Source organism: Rhinoraja longicauda, chromosome 5 (assembly GCF_053455715.1).
Source record: "Rhinoraja longicauda isolate Sanriku21f chromosome 5, sRhiLon1.1, whole genome shotgun sequence".
Classification (NCBI taxonomy): Eukaryota; Metazoa; Chordata; class Chondrichthyes; order Rajiformes; family Arhynchobatidae; genus Rhinoraja; species Rhinoraja longicauda.
The window spans coordinates 16798234-16818757 of NC_135957.1; the positions used below are offsets into that span (position 1 = coordinate 16798234).

The 20524-nt window shown below is 40.8% G+C and overlaps 1 protein-coding gene across 1 annotated transcript in view; it reads right to left on the reverse strand.

Annotated features, from left to right (window-relative positions):
* Positions 1 to 20524, reverse strand: part of LOC144593884 (uncharacterized) — a 222433-nt gene that overhangs the window by 130398 nt on the left and 71511 nt on the right. Inside the window, exons 10-11 of the mRNA XM_078400009.1 lie at positions 15824 to 15877; positions 13491 to 13526 (exon numbers count right to left, since the gene is read on the reverse strand). Coding sequence (XP_078256135.1) covers positions 13491 to 13526; positions 15824 to 15877 — 90 coding nt within the window. The remainder of the gene's footprint in view (positions 1 to 13490; positions 13527 to 15823; positions 15878 to 20524) is intronic.

Sequence of the window (20524 nt, forward strand, 5' to 3'; positions counted from 1 at the left end):
TTCAAAGGCACAGATATTATTGATATCCTTTTGAAGCAGATAGGAAACTTGGACCTTAGTCATGAAAGGTTGAATATGTCCGCAAAAACTCTAGCCAGTTGGTCCGCGCAGGTTTTGAAAATGCGGCCAGGTACACCATCAGATGATTCCAAGGATTCACCCACATGAAGAATCTTCTGACCGCCGACTGAGATCACCATGCTATTGCAAGCTACAGGTTCCGAGAAGGTACATAGGTGTTCTCCCTTTTGAAGCACTCATTGAACGTATTGACACGCATACAAACACACATGCACAAACAAATTATTACTCCATCGGCCAATCCCTCATAACCTACCTTTTCTTACAAACACCCACCACTCAATCAATATTCTACCATCTCCACACGCTACATTGAAGCACTTCAAGATGCAGCATAAAGATTAATCAATGTCTTTCATTAAGGTTGGAAAGTTAAAAACCAGGTGAGAAGCCACTCATATAGAAGGTTCAATTCTCCTCCTCAAGGGCAAATAGACCACAGAGATTTTAACCAAGTAACGAGATGGGACCACATGCAATCTGACACAGCAGCTACTGGTTCTGGTACCAGCAGTTGTAATTGTTCAAGCAGAGACAACACATCTTTCTGACACCAAGCAGTGTTCTCCTCCCCTAGTCAGAAGACTGCTCTTTACACATTGGAGCAGCATGAAACCTTGAGGAAAATTACAACCTGGAGAGATTCCACTCCATAAGACCATAGGTCCCTCCGCCCTGTGTTTACATTCAACAGGATAAATTATGATCCAACATTACTCAAGACTATTTTGTTGCCCTTTCCCCATAGCCCTTGATTTCGTTTGTCTATTGTCTATTGTTTTCCACCATTTCCTCAGCAATTATGATCTGCTATGGACTTTGGTTTGGCTGCACTATGATACTTTATTTTTGCACTATTAGGGTCTGGTTACCATGTATTACAGATTATGAATTTATTGGCTTACTTATTGCTGTATGTTTATTTGCATTATTGCATTAATCTACAGAGAGACTTGGGCCTTTTGGAAGGGTGGGCTGAAAGATGGCAGATGGAGTTTAATGCTGATAAGTGTGAGGTGCTGCATTTTGGTAGGACAAATCAAAATAGGACGTACAGGGTAAATGGTAGGGAATTGAGGAATGCAGTGGAACAGAGGGATCTGGGAATAACTGTGCATTGTTCCCTGAAGGTGGAATCTCATGTGGATAGGGTGGTGAAGAAGGCGTTTGGTATGCTTGCCTTTATAAATCAGAGCATCGAGTATAGAAGTTGGGATGTAATGTTGAAATTGTACAGGGCATTGGTGAGGCCGAATCTGGAGTATGGTGTGCAGTTCTGGTCGCCAAATTATAGGAAGGATGTCGACAAAATGGAGAGGGTACAGAGGAGATTTACCAGAATGTTGCCTGGGTTTCAGCACTTAGGCTACAGAGAGAGGTTGAACAGGTTGGGTCTTTATTCTTTGGAGCGTAGAAGGTTGAGGGGGGACTTGATAGAGGTTTTTAAAATTATGAGAGGGACGGACAGAGTTGACGTGGGTAGGCTTTTCCCTTTGAGAGTGGGGAAGATTCCAACAAGGGGACATAGCTTCAGAATTGAGGGACAAAGGTTTAGGGGTAACATGAGGGGGAACTTCTTTACTCAGAGGGTTGTGGCTGTATGGAATGGGCTTCCGGTGGAAGTGGTGGAGGCTGGCTCGATTTTATTATTTAAGAGTAAATTGGATAGGTATATGGATAGGAGGGGATTGGAGGGTTATGGTCTGAGTGCAGGTAGATGAGACTAGGTCAGGGAGAATGGTCGGCGTGGACTGGTAGGGCCGGACAGGCCTGTTTCCATGCTGTAGTTGTTATATGTTATATGTTATATATGTAATCGGCCTGTAAAGTGGCAGCAAGTAAAGGGTCTGTCCCACTTAGGCGACTTTTTAGGCGACTGCCGGCCGGCGACTGTCAAAGTTGTAGCAGATCGCCGAAATTTTCTTTTAACCGACGACAATGACCACAAAAATGCCGAGTCAGGTTGAGATTACACCGTCTTCAGAAACATCGCAAAATTCCCACGCTGTCAATGTTTCTCCGGCATCCTAATTTTCGCTGAAATCACTGACAAGTCGGTAAGTACTTGAGAGTTTTGAACTATAACATCTTGTATGGATTACTTAAAAGCCAAGCTTCATGGTAACAAGGCATAAACTGGATTGACTTCCAGTTTACTAATGGCAGTATTAAGAAATTTAATTTTAAAAGTGGTTAAGTGGATTTTTGTGAAAAGTGTGTGGGCATTCTTTGAAAATGTACGGGGGATGCATATCTGGTTTCTGGGTTGTATATCTGGGTTGGGAGCCTACTTTAAATGTGATCGCTGATGGCCATAAACATTGCGAAAATTCCCACGCTTACCTGACCGTCAAACTGTCGCCTCCAATCTACCTGTCAAATGTCCTGACGGTAAATAAATTGGTTAAACACAAGTATTTTATGGTATCTTGAAATGACTTAACTTATTTTAATATTATATGCTTCTAAATGCATCTAAGAGAAACTAGCAAACCTGGAAACAGCATGCGACAGCGCCCGCAATAAGCAACGATACCTGGCGACAAGCCAGCTGTCGCCGAGAAATTTCACTCCGGATGATTTCTCAGCGACGCGCTGAGATCCACTACAATTCTTGGAAGACTCATCACGATCATGCCCGCGACACCCCGGCGAACTGTTGGTGACAGCCTAGTCGCCAGCAGTCGCCTTCAAATCGCCTAAGTGGGACAGGCCATTAAGAATTTCCCTGTTCCGTTAACGTACATAGGATAATTGAACACTCTTGACTCTTGAAGAAACCTGTCTTTAAATATACTCTTTAAAGATACTGTCTTTAAAGATACTGTTCCCCACATTTCACAAGGTAGTGAAGCCTCATCAATGATGTTGCTGGCAGTGTCACGCATTTTCAAAGACTCATTGAGTTACGAGAGGGGAAATTCTTCCTTCAGATCTCCACCAAGTCTTTATACATTGTAAGCAGTTACAATCCCAGCAATGACTCGCGGTTCCCTACTGGTCACAGGTTGTCAACCTGAAAATTACTCTCTTGTCTCAACTCACTGCCTATTACCAATCCCCTATCCATATCAAGTGACTTAACCTTTTGTGTGGCACCTTGTTGAACATCTTTTGGAAGTCCAAGTATAATACATCTACTCGCTCGCTTCAATCCACTCAGGTTGAGACTTAAAAAAACACCTCTAATTTGTCAGCCATGATTTCCCTTTTGAAGCCATAATCTACTTATACTTTCCAGCTTGACACTTAGGAGTGTCACATTGGCACTTGGATAAAGCATGAAGAGTGCAAGAATTTGACCTAAGGTCTCTTTGAAGAATATCACACATGTCATTTATAAAACCATTGCATGTGAATACTGTTCATTGGACAAGGTCAGGTAGGACATGATATTCCTGAACATTCCATGGGAGTAGGCTTTTTGCTACAACAATCTTCCTGACCCAGCCTGAATGCCTCGGCATGGTCATAACGATGACTCCGGTAATGGAGAGCTGCCAGCAGTGTCAACGCTGAGGCATCCATGGAATGGGTGTCTCAACAGCTACATGCTAAAGGAAACATACCTTGTTAGTTGTTGTACACTATGAGGCTTGAGCAATGTGCAGTCATTTGTGACGCTACCCAGTCAGAACAACCAATGTCAGCAGTGTGTCCCTTTAAGTAACAATATGAACAACAAACAGCAGGATAGGCTCGTGAGGGGCTCATGGGTGTACTGAGATTCTTCCACTCTGATCCTTGAACCTTTGAACTTCAATTTGTATCTGGAAGGCTCGAAAAGTGACTGTGTACATGTTGCCATTATTATATTAAAAGGAATAGGTGGCATTTCAGGTCAAGTTGAAGGGTCTGAAGAAGGGTCTCGACCCTGAAACATCACCTATTCCTTTTCTCCAGACATGCTGTCTGACCCGCTGAGTTACTCCAGCTTTTTGTGGCTATCTTGTATTAGCCTATGATCTTTAATTCTGGCTAATGCAGTTTCAAAAAACGTAACAGAACAATCATGGGAGGATTGAATTAAAATTAGTTTACTTTTGTTTCAGTAGCTTTGAAATTGCATTAATTAGTGCAATAGATTAAGCTTGTGATCATCTCTGCTGGAAATCTTTAAACTGCCATTGGTTCATCAGTATTCTGCCCTTTTGACATTTCCCCAGCTTGACCCGCTGAGTTACGTCAGCTTTTTCTGTTTATCTTTGGCTAAAACCACCATCTGCATTTGCTTCCTACACATACGATAATACATGCGGCTTCATTTCAACCAAAGCTTTACATTGCATAAGGGGAAAGACCAGTGGCAAATCTTTAATCTGCACTTCCTTGTTAAGGGGATAGGGTTTTGGGAGCTTCCACATGAAAAGGTTCTTTATTAAGCATTTGAAAAGCTTCAGTGGAACTCAGACCAAGCTGACATCTACTCTCAACAACTTCTCTTTCGATTTCCCCAACTTTCTACAGATCAAAGGGGTAGCCATCGGAACTGAATGGGCCCTAGTTATGCCCATCCTATTATTTGTTGCATGGAGCAGTCCTTGTTCCTAACCTATTCCAGCACATCCCCTATCCCAGGTCTGTCTCTGCTACATTGTAGATTGCATCTCCCCACTCCACCTGAAGGAACAGCAATAAAGCTTCCCCTAGTCTTAAAATTTCATCCAAGAGTATCCGGCATCCAACACATCATTCTTTTCCATTTCCTCAAGCTCCAGCTCGATCTCGCCATCAATCACATCTTTGCCTCTCTCTCATTTTTGCTTTCCACAGGAAACATTTGGTTTGTGGCTTCCTGTTCCTCTCATCTCTCTCCTCTCACTTCTCCTTTCCATTAGCATTCCTCTTCAACCATTGGATGTGCAACACCTATTCCTTACTACCATTCTGGGACCAGAACGGCTCTTTTAAATCATGGTAGAAGTTCAGCTGCACCTTTTTCAACCCGGTCTATTGCATTCATTACTCCTTCCGTGTTCTACAGGAACATGAAAAATATGAGAATTTCTATATTGTCTAATGGCGCAGAAGAAAGCTATTTTAGACTCTAAACTGGCTCACAGAGCAATCCCATTCCCTACTATTTTATCTGTAACCTCTTCTGTCCACATTCCCATCAACTACCTTTATATTCCCTCTATATTCCACCACAAAACTACACGAGGAGCAATTTACAGTGGCCAATTAATCTACCAACCTTCACGTCTTTGGAATGTGATATGAAACTGGAGCACCGAGAACAAATCAATGCAGTCATGTTATGCATGTACAAAACTCCATGCAGACAGAACTCGGGTCCGGATTGACCCTGGGATCACTGGGGCTGTGTGACAGCAGCTCCACAGCTGCACTACGGTCGGTCCCTTATTTAGACAGTCTTAAAGCTGCAATTTTAAAAAAGGGTTCCTAAATCTTATCGTTTAACTAAAAATCCCGATCTGAAATAATATCCAGTAGAATATTTCAGTATAACTGTTGGAATACTAATTTATCACAAATATTGTTGCTAATATATTCTTGTTGCTGCACCATATCTTTTAATCCCCTGATTATTAGCTGAATCTTTGCTTATTGCTGCACTTATACATAAGGGTTGTTTCCAGTTTCTCCCCATACCCTGCTGTTCAGACAGTGCACTGTGCTGCAAATTTGCAGCTCAGTAGCAGGACTGGTAAAATCTTAAAGGAATGCTATATTTGAGCAGTCCAGCTGTCGCAACAGAGGCCTGAGATTGGGGTCAGGGTTAGCCTGCCTGTATACAGCTTGTGTCTATCTGGGTAGATCAAGTGTCACTGAAGTCTCTGCTACCAGAGAAATGAAAAACTGTTAGCACAGGGCTCAATGAATTATGTTTCTTCTCACTGTAGACTCTAGAACTGTGGCACTTCCAACCAGGATAAGGATTTGACAATTTATACTGAGATGAGAAGAAACTTCTTTACCTGGAGAATTGTGAATCTTTGTAATTCTTCACCCCAGAGCAATGTGGATGCTCAGTTTAGTTAGAGATACAGAGCAGAAACAGGCCCTTCGGCTTACCGGGTCCATGCTGTCCAGCGATCCGCACATATTAACACTATTCTACACCCACGAGCAACAATTTTTCCATTTACCAAGCCAATTAACCTACATACCTGTATGTCTTTGGCATGTGGGAGGAAACCGAAGATCTCGGAGAAAACCCACGCAGGTCACGGGGAGAATGTACAAATTCCGTACAGACAGCACCTATAGTCAGGATTGAACCTGTGTCCCCAGCACTGCATTCGCTGTAAGGCAGCAACTCTACTGCTGTGCTATTGTGCCGCAGTTGTTGAATACATTCAAAGCAGAAATCAATAGAATTCTGGAAACTGAGAATATCATGGTAAGTGGTGATCAACAGGTAAGGTGGAGTTGAGGTGAAGGATCAACCACCATTTCACAATGCGAGCACAGGCTCTAAGAGTGACTTGGCTGATCTGCCAATTGATCTTCTGTTCCTCAGTTCGCAATTCAATGGGAATCTGCGAAATGATGTGCCTAGTCCAGATAACTTAGCTCAAATGCTGGCAGATTGGTCTTTTAATCAACCTAGAAAATCGTAATGCAAGCTAGAAACAAAAACCTGGAGTAACTCAGCAGGACAGGCAGCATCTCTGGAGAGAAGGAATGGGTGACGTTTCCGATCGAGACATTATGCAAAGCATTTAACTAATACCGTATTCAGCAGCAATCTGTAGTGAGCAGACATGAAGTAATGATTAAAATATAAATCGCAGACCAGCAAATTTAAAGTAAATTTAAATTGCATCAGCTTTGGGTACTCTGGATCCTGTAACGATGAATGGTTAAGAACCCAAAGTGACATGGCGGGATAGCTTTGAGATGGGGTGGTGGGGGGAGGTGGGGTGGCGGGAAGGGCAAAGGAGCCACAGGTCAGTGATTTGAAGATGGATAAGATGGATGGTCTTAGGTTCTGGTTTTACATAGGAAATTCAGACCGTGGTTATGTGATCAGTACTCCCTATTAACACGTATTCATGCTAGCGGCAGAAACCCCAGTGGCTCCAGGACCTGTCACTGACCTTTGCTCTAGTTAGTGTTGGAGCTCATAATTGACTGTGACCCAGCAGAAAGGTCCAATTTCATTTAAAATATTTTCTTTTGGCTGGCATGTTCTCTTTTCATCTTACACGGTTTTGGTGAAAATAAGATGCTGGAGGAACTCAGCGAGTCCAGCAGCATCTGTGGAGGGAATGGAGAAATTAGGTTTCAGGTCAGGACCATTCTTCAAACTGAGGTTCCAGTGAATATCTAAACCCGGCCATCTATTCCCACTGCTATTCCCATTTGTCTTTCCCACATCCCTTCTTTACTCTCTCCCTCATTTACCATGAATCTGTTGTACAAATGATAGGCGATCATTGGGCATCATGGACTCGGGGGCCGAAGGGCCTGTTTCCAAACTGCATCTCTGCGCTAAACAAATCTAAAATCTTGGAACACTTTATAACCAATGAAATACTTTGTGGTGCAATCATTGATGTAACATAAATAACTTTGCAGAGAATGAGGATATGGGTCATATCAACCTAATAAATAGCAGTCAATCTGCTTGATTGGGAGATAAATGTGGCCAAGAGACAAAGATAAATGCACAGCGCTTCTCTAATAAAGTTTAGGGACTGATTTGTGCATTTGAATAAATGGATGAGGTCCTTATTTTCCAATGAAGAGTCAGCATAAATTACACATTCATGGAGTGCGGTTGAGTTCCTTGCACCTTTGTCTCAGGAACAAGAAAGTTCCCACTGTTAGTGGTCCTTCTTTTGAGTTCCTAATTCTTTAACATTCATTGTATTAACATCTGAGGATTCACCTCAAACTTAATTCTGGCTTTGGCTTTCCCAAGTTGTTTTTGGTTTTGGCTTCTTTTGCATGACAGATGCCAATTTCCTATGCCAGAAAATCTGCATGGGGGTTTCCTGCAACAATACTTGTGACTACAGTTTTCTTCATATTCTTTCATATCCCTTCATCTGCAATGCTGACAATATACTGGGCACTAATGAACAAAGTCTGTATAATAAAAAATGATCCCGTCTTGTTCTCCATTTTGTATCTGTGCCACTGAGGCCATGTGATATAATCCTACATCAGTTTTAGTTCTGCGACCAAGAATAGCACAAATCATTTTAAAGCTTTTGTTGCACAACTAAAGAGAATTCAATGATTTCCTAAACTCTGAGTTTAGTAACCATAAATTCAACTAGAAGGTATCACAAAATGCTGATGACAGAAAGGTCAGACTGGGAGTGGGAGGGGGAGTTGAAGTGCTCAGCCACCGGGAGATCAGGTTGGTTAAGGCGGACTGAGTGAAGGTGTTGAGTGAAATGATCGCCAAGCCTGCGTTTGGTCTCGCCGATGTAGAGAAGTTGACATCTGGAACAGCGGATACAATAGATGAGGTTGGAGGAGGTGCAGGTGAACTTCTGCCTCATCTGGAAAGACTGTTTAGGTCCTTGGATGGAGTCGAGGGGGGAGGTAAAGGGGCAGCTCTTCCTTCCCAGTTCTCCCACTGTCTTCCTGTCTCCGCCTATATCCTTTCTTTGTCCCATCCCCCCTGACATCAGTCTGAAGAAGAGTCTCGACCCGAAATGTCACACATTCCTTCTCTTATTGCTGGACTGTGGGTGACCTTTCATTTCACTGCACATCTTGTATGTGTATGTGACAAATAAACTTGACTTGGACTCCAGAGATGCTGCCTGACCCGCTGAGTTACTCCAGCATTTTGTAATACCTTCCATTTGTACCAGCATCTGCAGTTATTTTCCTACATAAATTCAACTGCATTTATTGTAATAAGTATAGGTGAAATATTAAATGCCTTGGTGTAATTTAGTAAAATTCTCTCCATAGCATATATCCATCAACGTCCAAGTATCTCACCCATTTCGCAAATAAATAATTCTTTGACCACTGAACATGTGGTTATGTCCTCTATAAGAAAGTTATCTGGAAAAGCTTCCATGTAAAGATACCAAATGTCAATGTGTGGCTGCTTTGGCAGCATTAGTCTCTTCCCGTGCTTGTTTAAGCTGGGCTATGAAGATCGGTATCCCAAATATCTCCTGAGTCAGTGATTAAAAGGAACAACAACTGGCAACTGAACAAAACACACAACTTCAGTACAAACCTTTGGCCATCTGGGTGAATATTTTAGAATTCCTTTTTGGGGCAGATACATATGACCATACAATTGAATGGTCCTCTCCCTGAGAGACAGACATTGGATGGGATTGAGTAATGGGGACAACATTGGCTGCCCTTTGAGAGGATCTCTCATCTGTTGTTGCTCTGGTCTCTCACCTGTTGTTGGTCTGATAGAGGTTCTGCACATTTATGCCAAAGCACTTCAGCCTCGCATGTGCCAGTCTCTGAATGAGCCAGTGACATGCCATCACAAACACAGTGTATTAGGAATTCCTGACCAGCCAAAAGTTAAATTTAGTAGGAAGGAACTGCAGATGTTGCTTTACACCGAAGGTAGACCCAAAATGCTGAAGTAACTCAGCGGGACAGGCAGCCTCTCTGGGGAGAGGGAATGGGTGATGTTTTGGGTCGAGATCCTTCTTCAGAAGGGTACACATAGAGATATGGAAGGGTAAGGCGTGAAATGAGTGTTTTGTTTTAAATCAAAAGTGCACTGTAAATATATTCTATTTAATGGTCGGAAATACTATTCTATTAAAAAGAGACTGCTTTTTTTAATCAATAATTGGATTGTCTACCAAATTAGACAATAAATGTCAATCACGTTTTAATTGGTTTAGATGAGAATCCTATGTACTTTGTTCATAGACTTTGGTTTCTTATTCCTTTTAGTCTACGTTAAGATGTAGTCCTGTTCATCTCCTCCCCCCCCCCCTCTCTCTCTCTCTACATCACAAACATAACTCTTTCCCTGTTCTGATGAACTGTTTTCAAATTGAAATATTAAGTTTGCTTTTCCTTCCACAGATGCTGCCTGACCTGCTGAATGTTTATAGCAAGTTCTTTGTTTAATTGAAATTTTCTTTAGCCTGCCTCAGGGAAATGTGTTTTTTTAATGCCAAGTCTACGGGTTTGGTTACTGAATGGAATAGTGTTAGGGGAGAATTTGTTTTATCTGTCCATATAATTGAATTAATTAGTACTTTCTGGGAGATAAAATTGAGATAAATGGGGGGAGTTACAAAAAAAACATCTGAATCAATAAACAAACTTGATACAAACTGACTTTCTCCCCCTCATCCCAGTGCCACAGCCTATTCCCTTGACCAGGCATGGAAACAGGAGATTTTATTTCACCATGCAAATGAGCAAACACCTACACTGACAAAATGCACATGTCCCACACATCAACATGTTTTGTCAAATACGCAACTCATGACAGCATTAAATGCTCACTAATAACTGAAAGTATAGCATTGTCAAAGTCTCAGTGGTGATTTAAAACCAGCTGATAAAGTTTCTCTCTCACATTAAAAGGTAAAGGATAAGGCCACCTGCATCACCAAGCTTGGTTGAGCAAGCTCCCACCTACTTGCCCCTTGACAACATCCTTGGAAGCAAGCCCAATAATCGACATTCATTGGTGTGTTATTTATAGGTATGCTGGTTAACACATTCACACCAGATTTCTGCACATACTATTTTAATGAAGCAATAACTAGTTTAAAATAAATGAGCTAATGACCATGGCAAGTAGCAGATAAAGGAATTTGACATAACTATGATAACCGGGCCTCTAAAAATAGCATGAAGCAATTTTTGATTCATAAATTGCCTTTATATCTCTTTGTATCATTATTTTAATGATACCCTATTGTCTGGAAAAATTCCATTTGCATTTCTTGTTTACATTGGTTCTTAAAATGATTATTACAGTTTTAGTTTTTGAAATCTACTCGATCAAGTGGACCCACTGGCCCAAACCTCTCCTGCATTGGTACAGCACCCTCTCCTCCCCCACTCACCCCTCCCCCCCACCCTCCCTCCCTCCCACTCCCCCCTCCCTCCCCTCCCTCCCTCACCCCGTCCTCCTCCCCCTCCCCCCCACTCCATCCCCATCAACCCCCCTTATCCTCCCTTCTCCCCCCTCCCTAGGAGATAGATTGAAACTTTAAAATGTGAATAACTTTAAAAATATAACACCGATTTCAATGAAACGTCTTCCATTAGCACCAAAGGGACGATGGTGAGTAAGGTGGGCCTAAATTTGTCGTGCTATCGTGTACCGTTTTGGCTGTAGTTCAGGAACAAACAAACAAGCAAACGAGTTTTAGTATATAGATTAGATATTCCTGCAACCAATTTGTCGGAAAGAATTACAAAACTCCAAAAATTCCAAAAATTGTTGCTCCGATTCCAAAAAAACATGAAGATATCCCATCACTGTAAACTCTTATCCTCTGAACATTCTGTTCTTAAAAAGCTAGAAAGCCTGCAGCTGAAAGAAAGTCTTACCTTCAGTATATCTGGAGTGGTGGTAGTGAGTGAATGGTATGCATCATGAAAATCAGATATTTTTGACTTTAAATACAACAGGGATAAAGGCAGGGCCGTTTTTACAGCATTATGGGCCCCCGGGCAAAGCAGTGTACTGGGGCCCCTACCGTTACTCTCCCCCACCCCCCTTTCCCTACCAGCCCCCCCCTGTCGTGCCGGCGAAAAGCACTTACCGAAAAGCACTTAGCGATGGACTTAGGGTGATACATTGTTGCGAAAAGCACTTACAGATCGCTGTGAGAAGCACTTAGTGACCGAAAATGTTGCGAAAAAAGCACTTATTGAACATACATTTTTAAAGTAGTATTTATTTATTGCAAGTCACTTAACATACACAGATCAGCATGGGGCCCCTATGCTCGTGGGCCCCTGGGCAAGTGCCCATCAGGCCCATGCGTTAAGACGGCCCTGGATAAAGGTAAAGAATGTTCTCTTCATCAGAATATTATTGCCAACTCGAATAATTGGCAATTATTGGTTCTTAAAATGAGAACCAATTTAACGGTCTCTGTGGAAAGCAGAAAGGGGTGGAGATGGGAAGATGTGGCCAGTAGTGGGATCTCGTTGGAGGTGGCGAAAATATTGGAAGGATTATATGCTGTTTTAAACTGTTGCGAAAAATGGCAGATCAACTGTCGGAACCTATAGTCTGGGTTTTTAACTGTTGTGAAAAATGGCAGATTGACTATCAGAACTTTTCATTGTATATTTCATTGTTCATTGTATATATTCATTAACCTTTGAGCGAAAATGTTGTCCAATGGGCCCTTTTTAAGTCTTTCTCCTCCCATTTTAACTACATATTCTCTAGTTTTAGACTCCCCTACTTTGGGATATAGACTATGACTGGCCATCTCATCTGCAACACAATTCGTATTTACTAAAATGGCCTGCTCCTACACCTATTTTCTATGTTTCTATGTTTACTAAAAATAAACACATGCAGGGTTTCAAACATCTTTTCATCTATTTGACTAGAGCCCAAAGCCAGAAACGTCATTGACATAAACACCTAATTAATAAGTAATACTTATTCTAAAATAAATAGATATGGCTTTCTTTTCCAGCACGAGATAAAACACAACTGCGAACGAAATCTCGGAGTGGTTAATTTACGTGTGCCTTCAATGTCACTGCTCTAATACAACTCCATAGAGCTGTTGCAGAAATTACTCAATTTTTCAATAATGATACAATCACAAGCACTCATTGAATCTATGTTATCTCTTGGGAGAACAATCATGGGAGAATCCATGTGCACAAAAGTGGGAAATCAAAGATATTGATTTAAGATTTGTAGTCCCTGATGAGAATACCATTGGCACTGTAAATCTCATATCTCTGAAAGCAAAATAATGTAGATGCTGGAAATTTGAAAAAGTCAGAAAATGCTGGAAATACTCAGATGAAAGGTCATAATCTTTAAGCATTATCTCCGTTTGCCTCTTCATAGATGTTATCTGACATGCTGAGTATTTCCAGCATTGTTTTAATTTTATTTCTGAAAGATGTGTTACATTTTCATCACCAGGATATCTTGCTGAAAGATAATTAAGCTGATGTTAATAAAGCACAACAAAAATTATTTGGTCAATTTCATCATTTCATTTTGAAGGGGAGATCATAACTGAGTACATTATTTGTAACCAGTATGCAGCAAATGTTACATTTGACTTACTGTGCCTCTACCAGATCTTTGCTATAGAAATCCAAAACTAATCCCTCTCCTCTATTCTGGCGACAACACAGCATCTTCCCCATCTTAAAATACTTGTCCATTTTCTCTTAAAATAGATCTGATGAGTGCCACCTTAATGTATACCTGTCTCACATCACAGAATCTTTTATTTGGATATTTGGCACCTATTACTTACGTATAATCCAGGCAGACCAGGCGGCCCCACGTCACCCTAATAAAAACAAAAGTATAATTAGTTGGGAATTAATTGGTTAACATTCAGCTCATTTTTACTGTTTCTATGTTGTACGACTCTATGACTAATGTGCTTAAAAAGCATACTAAACTAAATTAGAAAGTTGAAAAGAAAGGTCGTTCTGGTCTATAACTTGTAATGTGAACCACAGCATGTGTTGGAGTCTGCAGGACACATGCTGCAATTTCATTTGCGATAAACGTCAGAGCACTCCAATGGTGCTTGTCTGTTAGTAACACTTAAAAATCCATCACCCATATTTATGATATTAATTAATATGTAAGAATCCTTTGTACTTTCAAGGTAAAAACAGAAGGTGGCATTTATCTTTGTTATGGAGAATACATTTTATTCAGGATTTTGACTTACACCTGGTCTTACAAGGCCAGACCTCCCACTGACTGCTCTCGTGATGTTTCACATGAGAGCAATGTATGACAAATGCCATCCATAACATGATGAAACAAATGATTCTGTTGAGTGGAGCACATTGGAGGAGCCTCAATCCTTTGGGCCTTAAGAGCAATGGGCCTTAAGCTTCAGAGCAGTGTTTGCCATTTGTATAAGGGCAATTCAGTACCCCAGATGACACTGATTTTCTGTGTGAGAGCACCTTGCAACCTCTATTCTTTAATCTTTTATATTCTCGCCAGATTCCAAGTGTTCGTTAATATTTTACACAAGAGCATGTTAATAACAGCTCAAGTCGCAAGAAATATCCTCAAGGAATGTTTTGACATTTACAGGAGGTTCCAACAAGCACATGAATATTTGTATGAAAACATAAGGAAATTAATATTCAGAGGAGGTTGCAAGTTGCAGGCTACTAGTTGTAGTCAGTTCCAAGGATTGTTCTAGGGTATCTTTGCAGGGTATATATACTTGGATTGCCAGTGTTCAGTCCTTTATGTGTGTGCTAATATTTGAAATCCTTAAAAGCTTGTTAATACTTAACAGGATCCCAAGGACATGTTAATAACTATGGTGAGCCAGTAAGAGTTGGTCAAGACTCACCAACAGAAAGATAAAGCCGATGTGACTTGACCACACATCATCATCTGATAAAATATCTGCAGTAAACCTTTGCCCCATCAATGCCATTCTCACGACCTTCAAAATTCCATGCCTTCTCTTAGTTGCTGCTCCACACTCCAAGATTTCCTTTGTAAAGTAACTTGATTCATTTCACTGTCTAATGCAAATTACTGAATCCTCAATGAAAGGACTTTATGCAGCAAACGGCTATCTCTCTTTATTATATCTAACTATTGTTTTATTTTTCAATATTTAGTAACCTCATGAAGCAGCACAATTTGTTTAAAGGAGAAATTTACCCCCTTCTATTTTTTCATTAATTTGATTGAGATTTTAGAAGTGTTGTTCTTTTTTACTGATACTTCACTATGTGCCACTGCATCAATGAAGGTAAAGTCACTAGACTTGGACACAATCCGAGTATAATCCTACTAATACATTACAGGCGAGTCATGTTACTTCCATGTACTTATATTCTGTGCATCTGCTCACACAGCTCATTCCATTTGACTTGGCAATTGGTTTTCACATTGCAGGGATGTTTTCAATGAGTGGTCTGTAGCATCCTCAAGCTCTGTCTTTTGAAAGATTATACCCTTCATTGCATAATTTTATTTACTATCTACCGATTTAGAACTTGCATGCTATATATTGCTCAATGTTGAATGTCGCTTGCTATTCATCCATCCAGATGTTGCCTCCAATGTATTGTAATTATCATCAATTAATCCCAGTGTTCTTTATTACTTAATAAACCACTGTTTTGTTCATAAATATTCAATAAATGATTAAATATAAATTCCCAGGAGATTCCCCATTTAATGCAATCTAATCTGAATTCTCCCCAATATCAATTTAATTCCATAGCCTGGCAATAACTGGTAATGCTGCATTTAGGTTGTTTGCATTTGCAAGCATGGATTTGACTAATATTCTCCATCTTCTTTCAAGATAAACGCCATTAACCCATTTCATTATCCCTCATTTTAAGTTTGTGCAGTGTCTAAAATCGAAGAAAGTGAGTTGGCATTCATTTTTGCAGACTGAAAATGGCCACTAATTTGATATCACAGGTTGAACATCATTGAACAAGCCAAAACTACGGTACCACATCCAGTAATTTTGTAAAAAGTCAATCTCGTCCAAGTGCTTGTCTTTTGTGGTAGAAATGTTCAGCTCACAAGTCACAAATTTCTAACCTGACATTGGCATTTGCAGAAATTTCAGATGGCACTCACCTTTTCACCTTTTGCACCAGCTGGACCAGTGTCACCAGGGTCACCCTTTAAACCCTGCACGAAGACAGAAGTAGAATGCATTAATCAGATATTTTATTCAGCTATAAGCTGGTTGCTTTTTAATTATAGCTCTAAACCACACAATATTCAGGCATTTAAACTAAAGTATTATCAAAACCATTCAAGCAAATTAAGAAATATTAAAGCAAAGCTAAATCCAAGTCGAAATCTGTGATTGTTAAACAATATCTAAGCTTTTATTTAAATGTAAACATCTACTGAAGTACATGGATCAAAATACATGCCTTTGTCAAGGTGAAATACAGGGAAGGAAGATGTGCAGAGAAGGGAGGATGAAAAACTTAAAGGAATAAATAGCTTTAAATGGTCTGAGAGAAAATATGCAAAAGTAAGAAATGTAATAATAAGCAACTCAGGACATAGATGGGCTAGTTAAGAAGAATAAATTCAGCTTGTGATTCATTAAGATTACATGACCAAAGTGCTCCATCAAGGTTCTTAAAATGTTAAGATACTCCAACAGCAGTGACAGTGTGAAACATTTCTTCTTTTGAGGGTATCAAAAATAAATTGACAGAATCTTGAAATTATTAATATGTATTTAGGACAGAAGAACTCTCTCAGACAATGTGAAATCCGAAATGATCTTTGCAAGAAAGTACAAAATGCAGCATCTGCAGTTCCTTGTTTTTACGACACTAGAATCTTGTTGGTTTCAAAATAGGTGAAAAGAGTATCGCTTGGGTAAAGTATGAAGACTATAGACTTAAGGCAATTAAACAGACTTCAGTTTTAGCTCAACAATTACTAATTACATCTTCAACAATTACTAGAAGATGCTCCTAGGGATGAATGGCAAAATCTTGTTCCCTATTTTCCTGAATAATTAAATGCTTCAAGGAGAAGTTTCTGTAACTGATCTCGGAGCCATCTTGTGGTCTATGCTCCCCCTACCTAGAGGCTTGCCAAACTTGTAATTCTTTGTGCATCTGGGGCTCCATTCATAACCTGATGGATTATGCAAGTGTTGTTTTTTGGTGGAGCTATTCCATTATATAAACCCGTTTACTTTATCCAACCTATATTCTTTGAAAATAATATCAATTTTTTAATATTTCTACAGGATCCTAAAAAAACAAAATAAATGACCAGACATTTGCCAAGTGCTTTTCATAGAGAGTAGTAATGAAGCAGAGCACCAGGCATACTCCCTGCTCATCTTCGTGACTCTTTCTGAATGAATTCCGGGAACAACATGATGTCCAACTTCCACTTCCATTTCTTTGACCAGGGTTCCTCATCCTAGAATGTGGTCTCTTCTTCCAATTTCCAAAATTCTTGAACACCTCCCTCTTATGCTCACTAGATTGATTCTTTACTGACTGCTGACACAATGTTTTTCCATTCCCTTCACTCAATCTAACCAACTTCCTTCCAAGACCAAAGGTAGCTTTCAGACACATCCTCATACCACCCAAAATTCAACATATGTGGCTGTCCAGGGAAAGAGAAACAGCAGAGCCAGACTCTTTGGAACCTTGTGCCTCTACTTTATTTGGAGTGATGCTTTCAAATCTTCACCCAAACTCATTATTCTTTGACTAGCAGTGGTCCTCCCAGCTTGTCATGCAATTGGTCAAGTTAAAAGAAGTTTCCAGAGGGCCACAGCAAAAATATAACTAACCCCATTAGCAAGCCATGGAAGCAATAACTTCACCCTTGTCATGAGTAGTGCAGAACCATGACAGTAACCAGCAAAGGCCTATTATGAGAGCGCCGATGAGGAGTGAAGTCAACACCAGAAGCACCCGAGGCAGGTGACCAACCTTCATGGAATGCAGAGAACCCTGGACTCTGGAAGCTCAACAAAGATGCCTAAGCATAACGGATAGTGATTGGGACTGGAGCAGATAGTTAGAGCCTAAATTGAGCGATTACTGTGTGTGTGTTTGGAATTATTCAGGGGTTATAAAATGATATGGAAGTTACAGCCATTAATTCAAAACAAGAGTTATTCTTCAGAAGAGAGACACAACGGACTAGTGTAGGTGGGACATGTTGGTCATTGTGGGCAAGTTGGGCTGAAGAGCCTATTTCCATGCTATATGACTTTATGATAAGGAACTGCAGATGCTGGTTAACAACAAAGATACAAATTGCTGGTAACTCAGTAGGTTAGTGAGCTCTCTGGAGAATGTAGATGGGTAACATTTCAGGTCGGGACCTTCTTCAGACTGATTGCGGTGCATCAGAAGCACCACAATCAATCTGAGGAAGGGTCCCGACCCAAAACGTCACCAATCCATGTTCTCCAGAGATGCTGACTAACCTGTTGAGTTACTCGAGCAATTTGTGACTATTCTTCAGAATATTTGTTCCAATGTATATAGCAAACAGTAATCAGCTTGAAATTAAAAGGATAGCTTTGCGAACAGACAGGCTGTCTACTAAGACAATCAAGTATGTTAATTGGCCTACATCGAACCAGAAATACACAGCTAAAGTTATTTCACACCATTTAGATAGAGATAAAAGAAGCTTCCAGAGCGGACTTATTATGTCACTTGGCACATAAAGCATGACCATAGGCACATTTGGCTGTCTATCAATAATTAGGATATTTATGTACTCAGAGTGAGCTCTCACAACAGCAATGTTGGGTGTAGGCATAAGGAACTGTAGATGCTGGTATACAAAAAAAGACACAAATTGCTGGGCTAACACTGCAGTCAAGCAGCATTACTGGAAAACATGGATAGGTCTGACGTTTCAGGTCAGGACACTTCTTTGACAATAAACAATAGGTGCAGGAGTAGGCCATTCGGTCCTTCGAGCCAGCACCACCATTCAATGTGATCATGGCTGATCATTCACAATCAGTACCCCGTTCCTGCCTTCTCCCCATATCCCTTGACTCCGCTATCTTTAAGAGCTCTATCTAGCTCTCTCTTGAAAGCATCCAGAGAATTGGCCTCCACTGCCTTCTGAGGCAGAATTCCACAGATTTACAACTCTCTGACTGAAAAAGTTTTTCCTCATCTCCATTCTAAATGGCCTACCCCTTATTCTGAAACTGTGGCCCCTGGTTTTGGACTCCCCCAACATTGAGAACATGTTTCCTGCCTCTAACGTGTCTAATCCCTTAAAAATCTTATATGTCCTTCCTCAAATTTGGAGACCAAAACTGCACACAGTACTCCAGGTGTGGTCTCACTAGGGCCCTGTACAACTGCAGAAGGACCTCTTTGCTCCTATACTCAACTACTCTTGTCATAAGGGCCAATATGCCATTAGCTTTTTTCACTGCCTGCTGTACCTGCATGCTAACTTTAAGTGATTGATGAACAAGGACACCCAGATCTGTTTGTACTTCCCCATTTCCTAACTTGACACCATTCAGATAATAATCTGCCTTCCTGTTCCTACCACCAAAGTGGATAACCTCACATTTATCCACATTAAACTGCACCTGCCATGCATCTGCCCACTCACACAACCTATCCAAGTCACCCGGGATCCTCATAGCATCCTCCTCACAGTTCACACTGCCACCCAGCTTTGTGTCATCCGCAAATTTGCTAATGTCACTTTTAATCCCTTCATTTAAGTCATTAATGTATATTGTAAATAGCTGCGGTCCCAGCACCGAGCCTTGCGGTACCCCACTAGTCACTGCCTGCCATTCTGAAAGGGACCCGTTAATCCCTACTCTTTGTTTCCTGTCTGCCAACCAATTTTCTAACCATGTCAGCACCCTACCCCCAATACCATGTGCTCTAATCTTGCGCACTAATCTCCTCTGTGGGACCTTATCAAAGGCTTTCTGAAAGTCCAGGTACACTACATCCACTGGCTCTCCCTTGTCCATTTTCCTAGTTACATCCTCAAAAAATTCCAGAAGATTAGTCAAGCATGATTTCCCCTTCATAAATCCATGCTGACTCGAAACAATCCTGTCCAAATGTTCCACAATTTCTTCTTTTATAATTGACTCCAGCATCTTCCCCACCACTGATGTCAAGCTAACTGGTGTTTAATTTCCCGTTTTCTCTCTCCCTCCTTTCTTAAAGTGCGATGACATTAGCTACCCTCCAATCCACAGGGACTGATCCTGAATCTATAGAACATTGGAAAATGATCACCAATGCGTCCACGATTTCTAGAGCCACTTCCTTAAGAACCCTGGTATGCAGACCATTAGGCCCTGGGGATTTATCAGCCTTCAGTCCCATCAGTCTACCCAACACCATTTCCTGCCTAATGTGAATTTCTTTCAGTTCCTCCGTTACCCTAGGACCTCTGTCCACTAGTACATCTGGGAGATTGTTGGTGTTTTCCTTAGTGAAGACAGATCCAAAGTACCTGTTCAACTCGTCTGCCATTTCCTTGTTCCCCAGAATAAATTCACCTGCTTACCTTCAAGGGACCTACATTTGTCTTAACTATTTTATTCCTCTTCACGTACCTAAAGAAGCTTTTACTATCCTCCTTTATATTCTTGGCTAGCTTACCTTCGTACCTCATCTTTTCTCCCCGTATTGCCTTTTTTGTTATCTTCTGTTGCTCTTTAAAAGAGTCCCAATCCTCTGGCTTCCCGCTCATCTTTGCTATGTTATACTTCTCCTTTATATTTATACTGCCCTTGGACTGATTGTAGAAGGAGCCCGAAAGCTGGAAGAA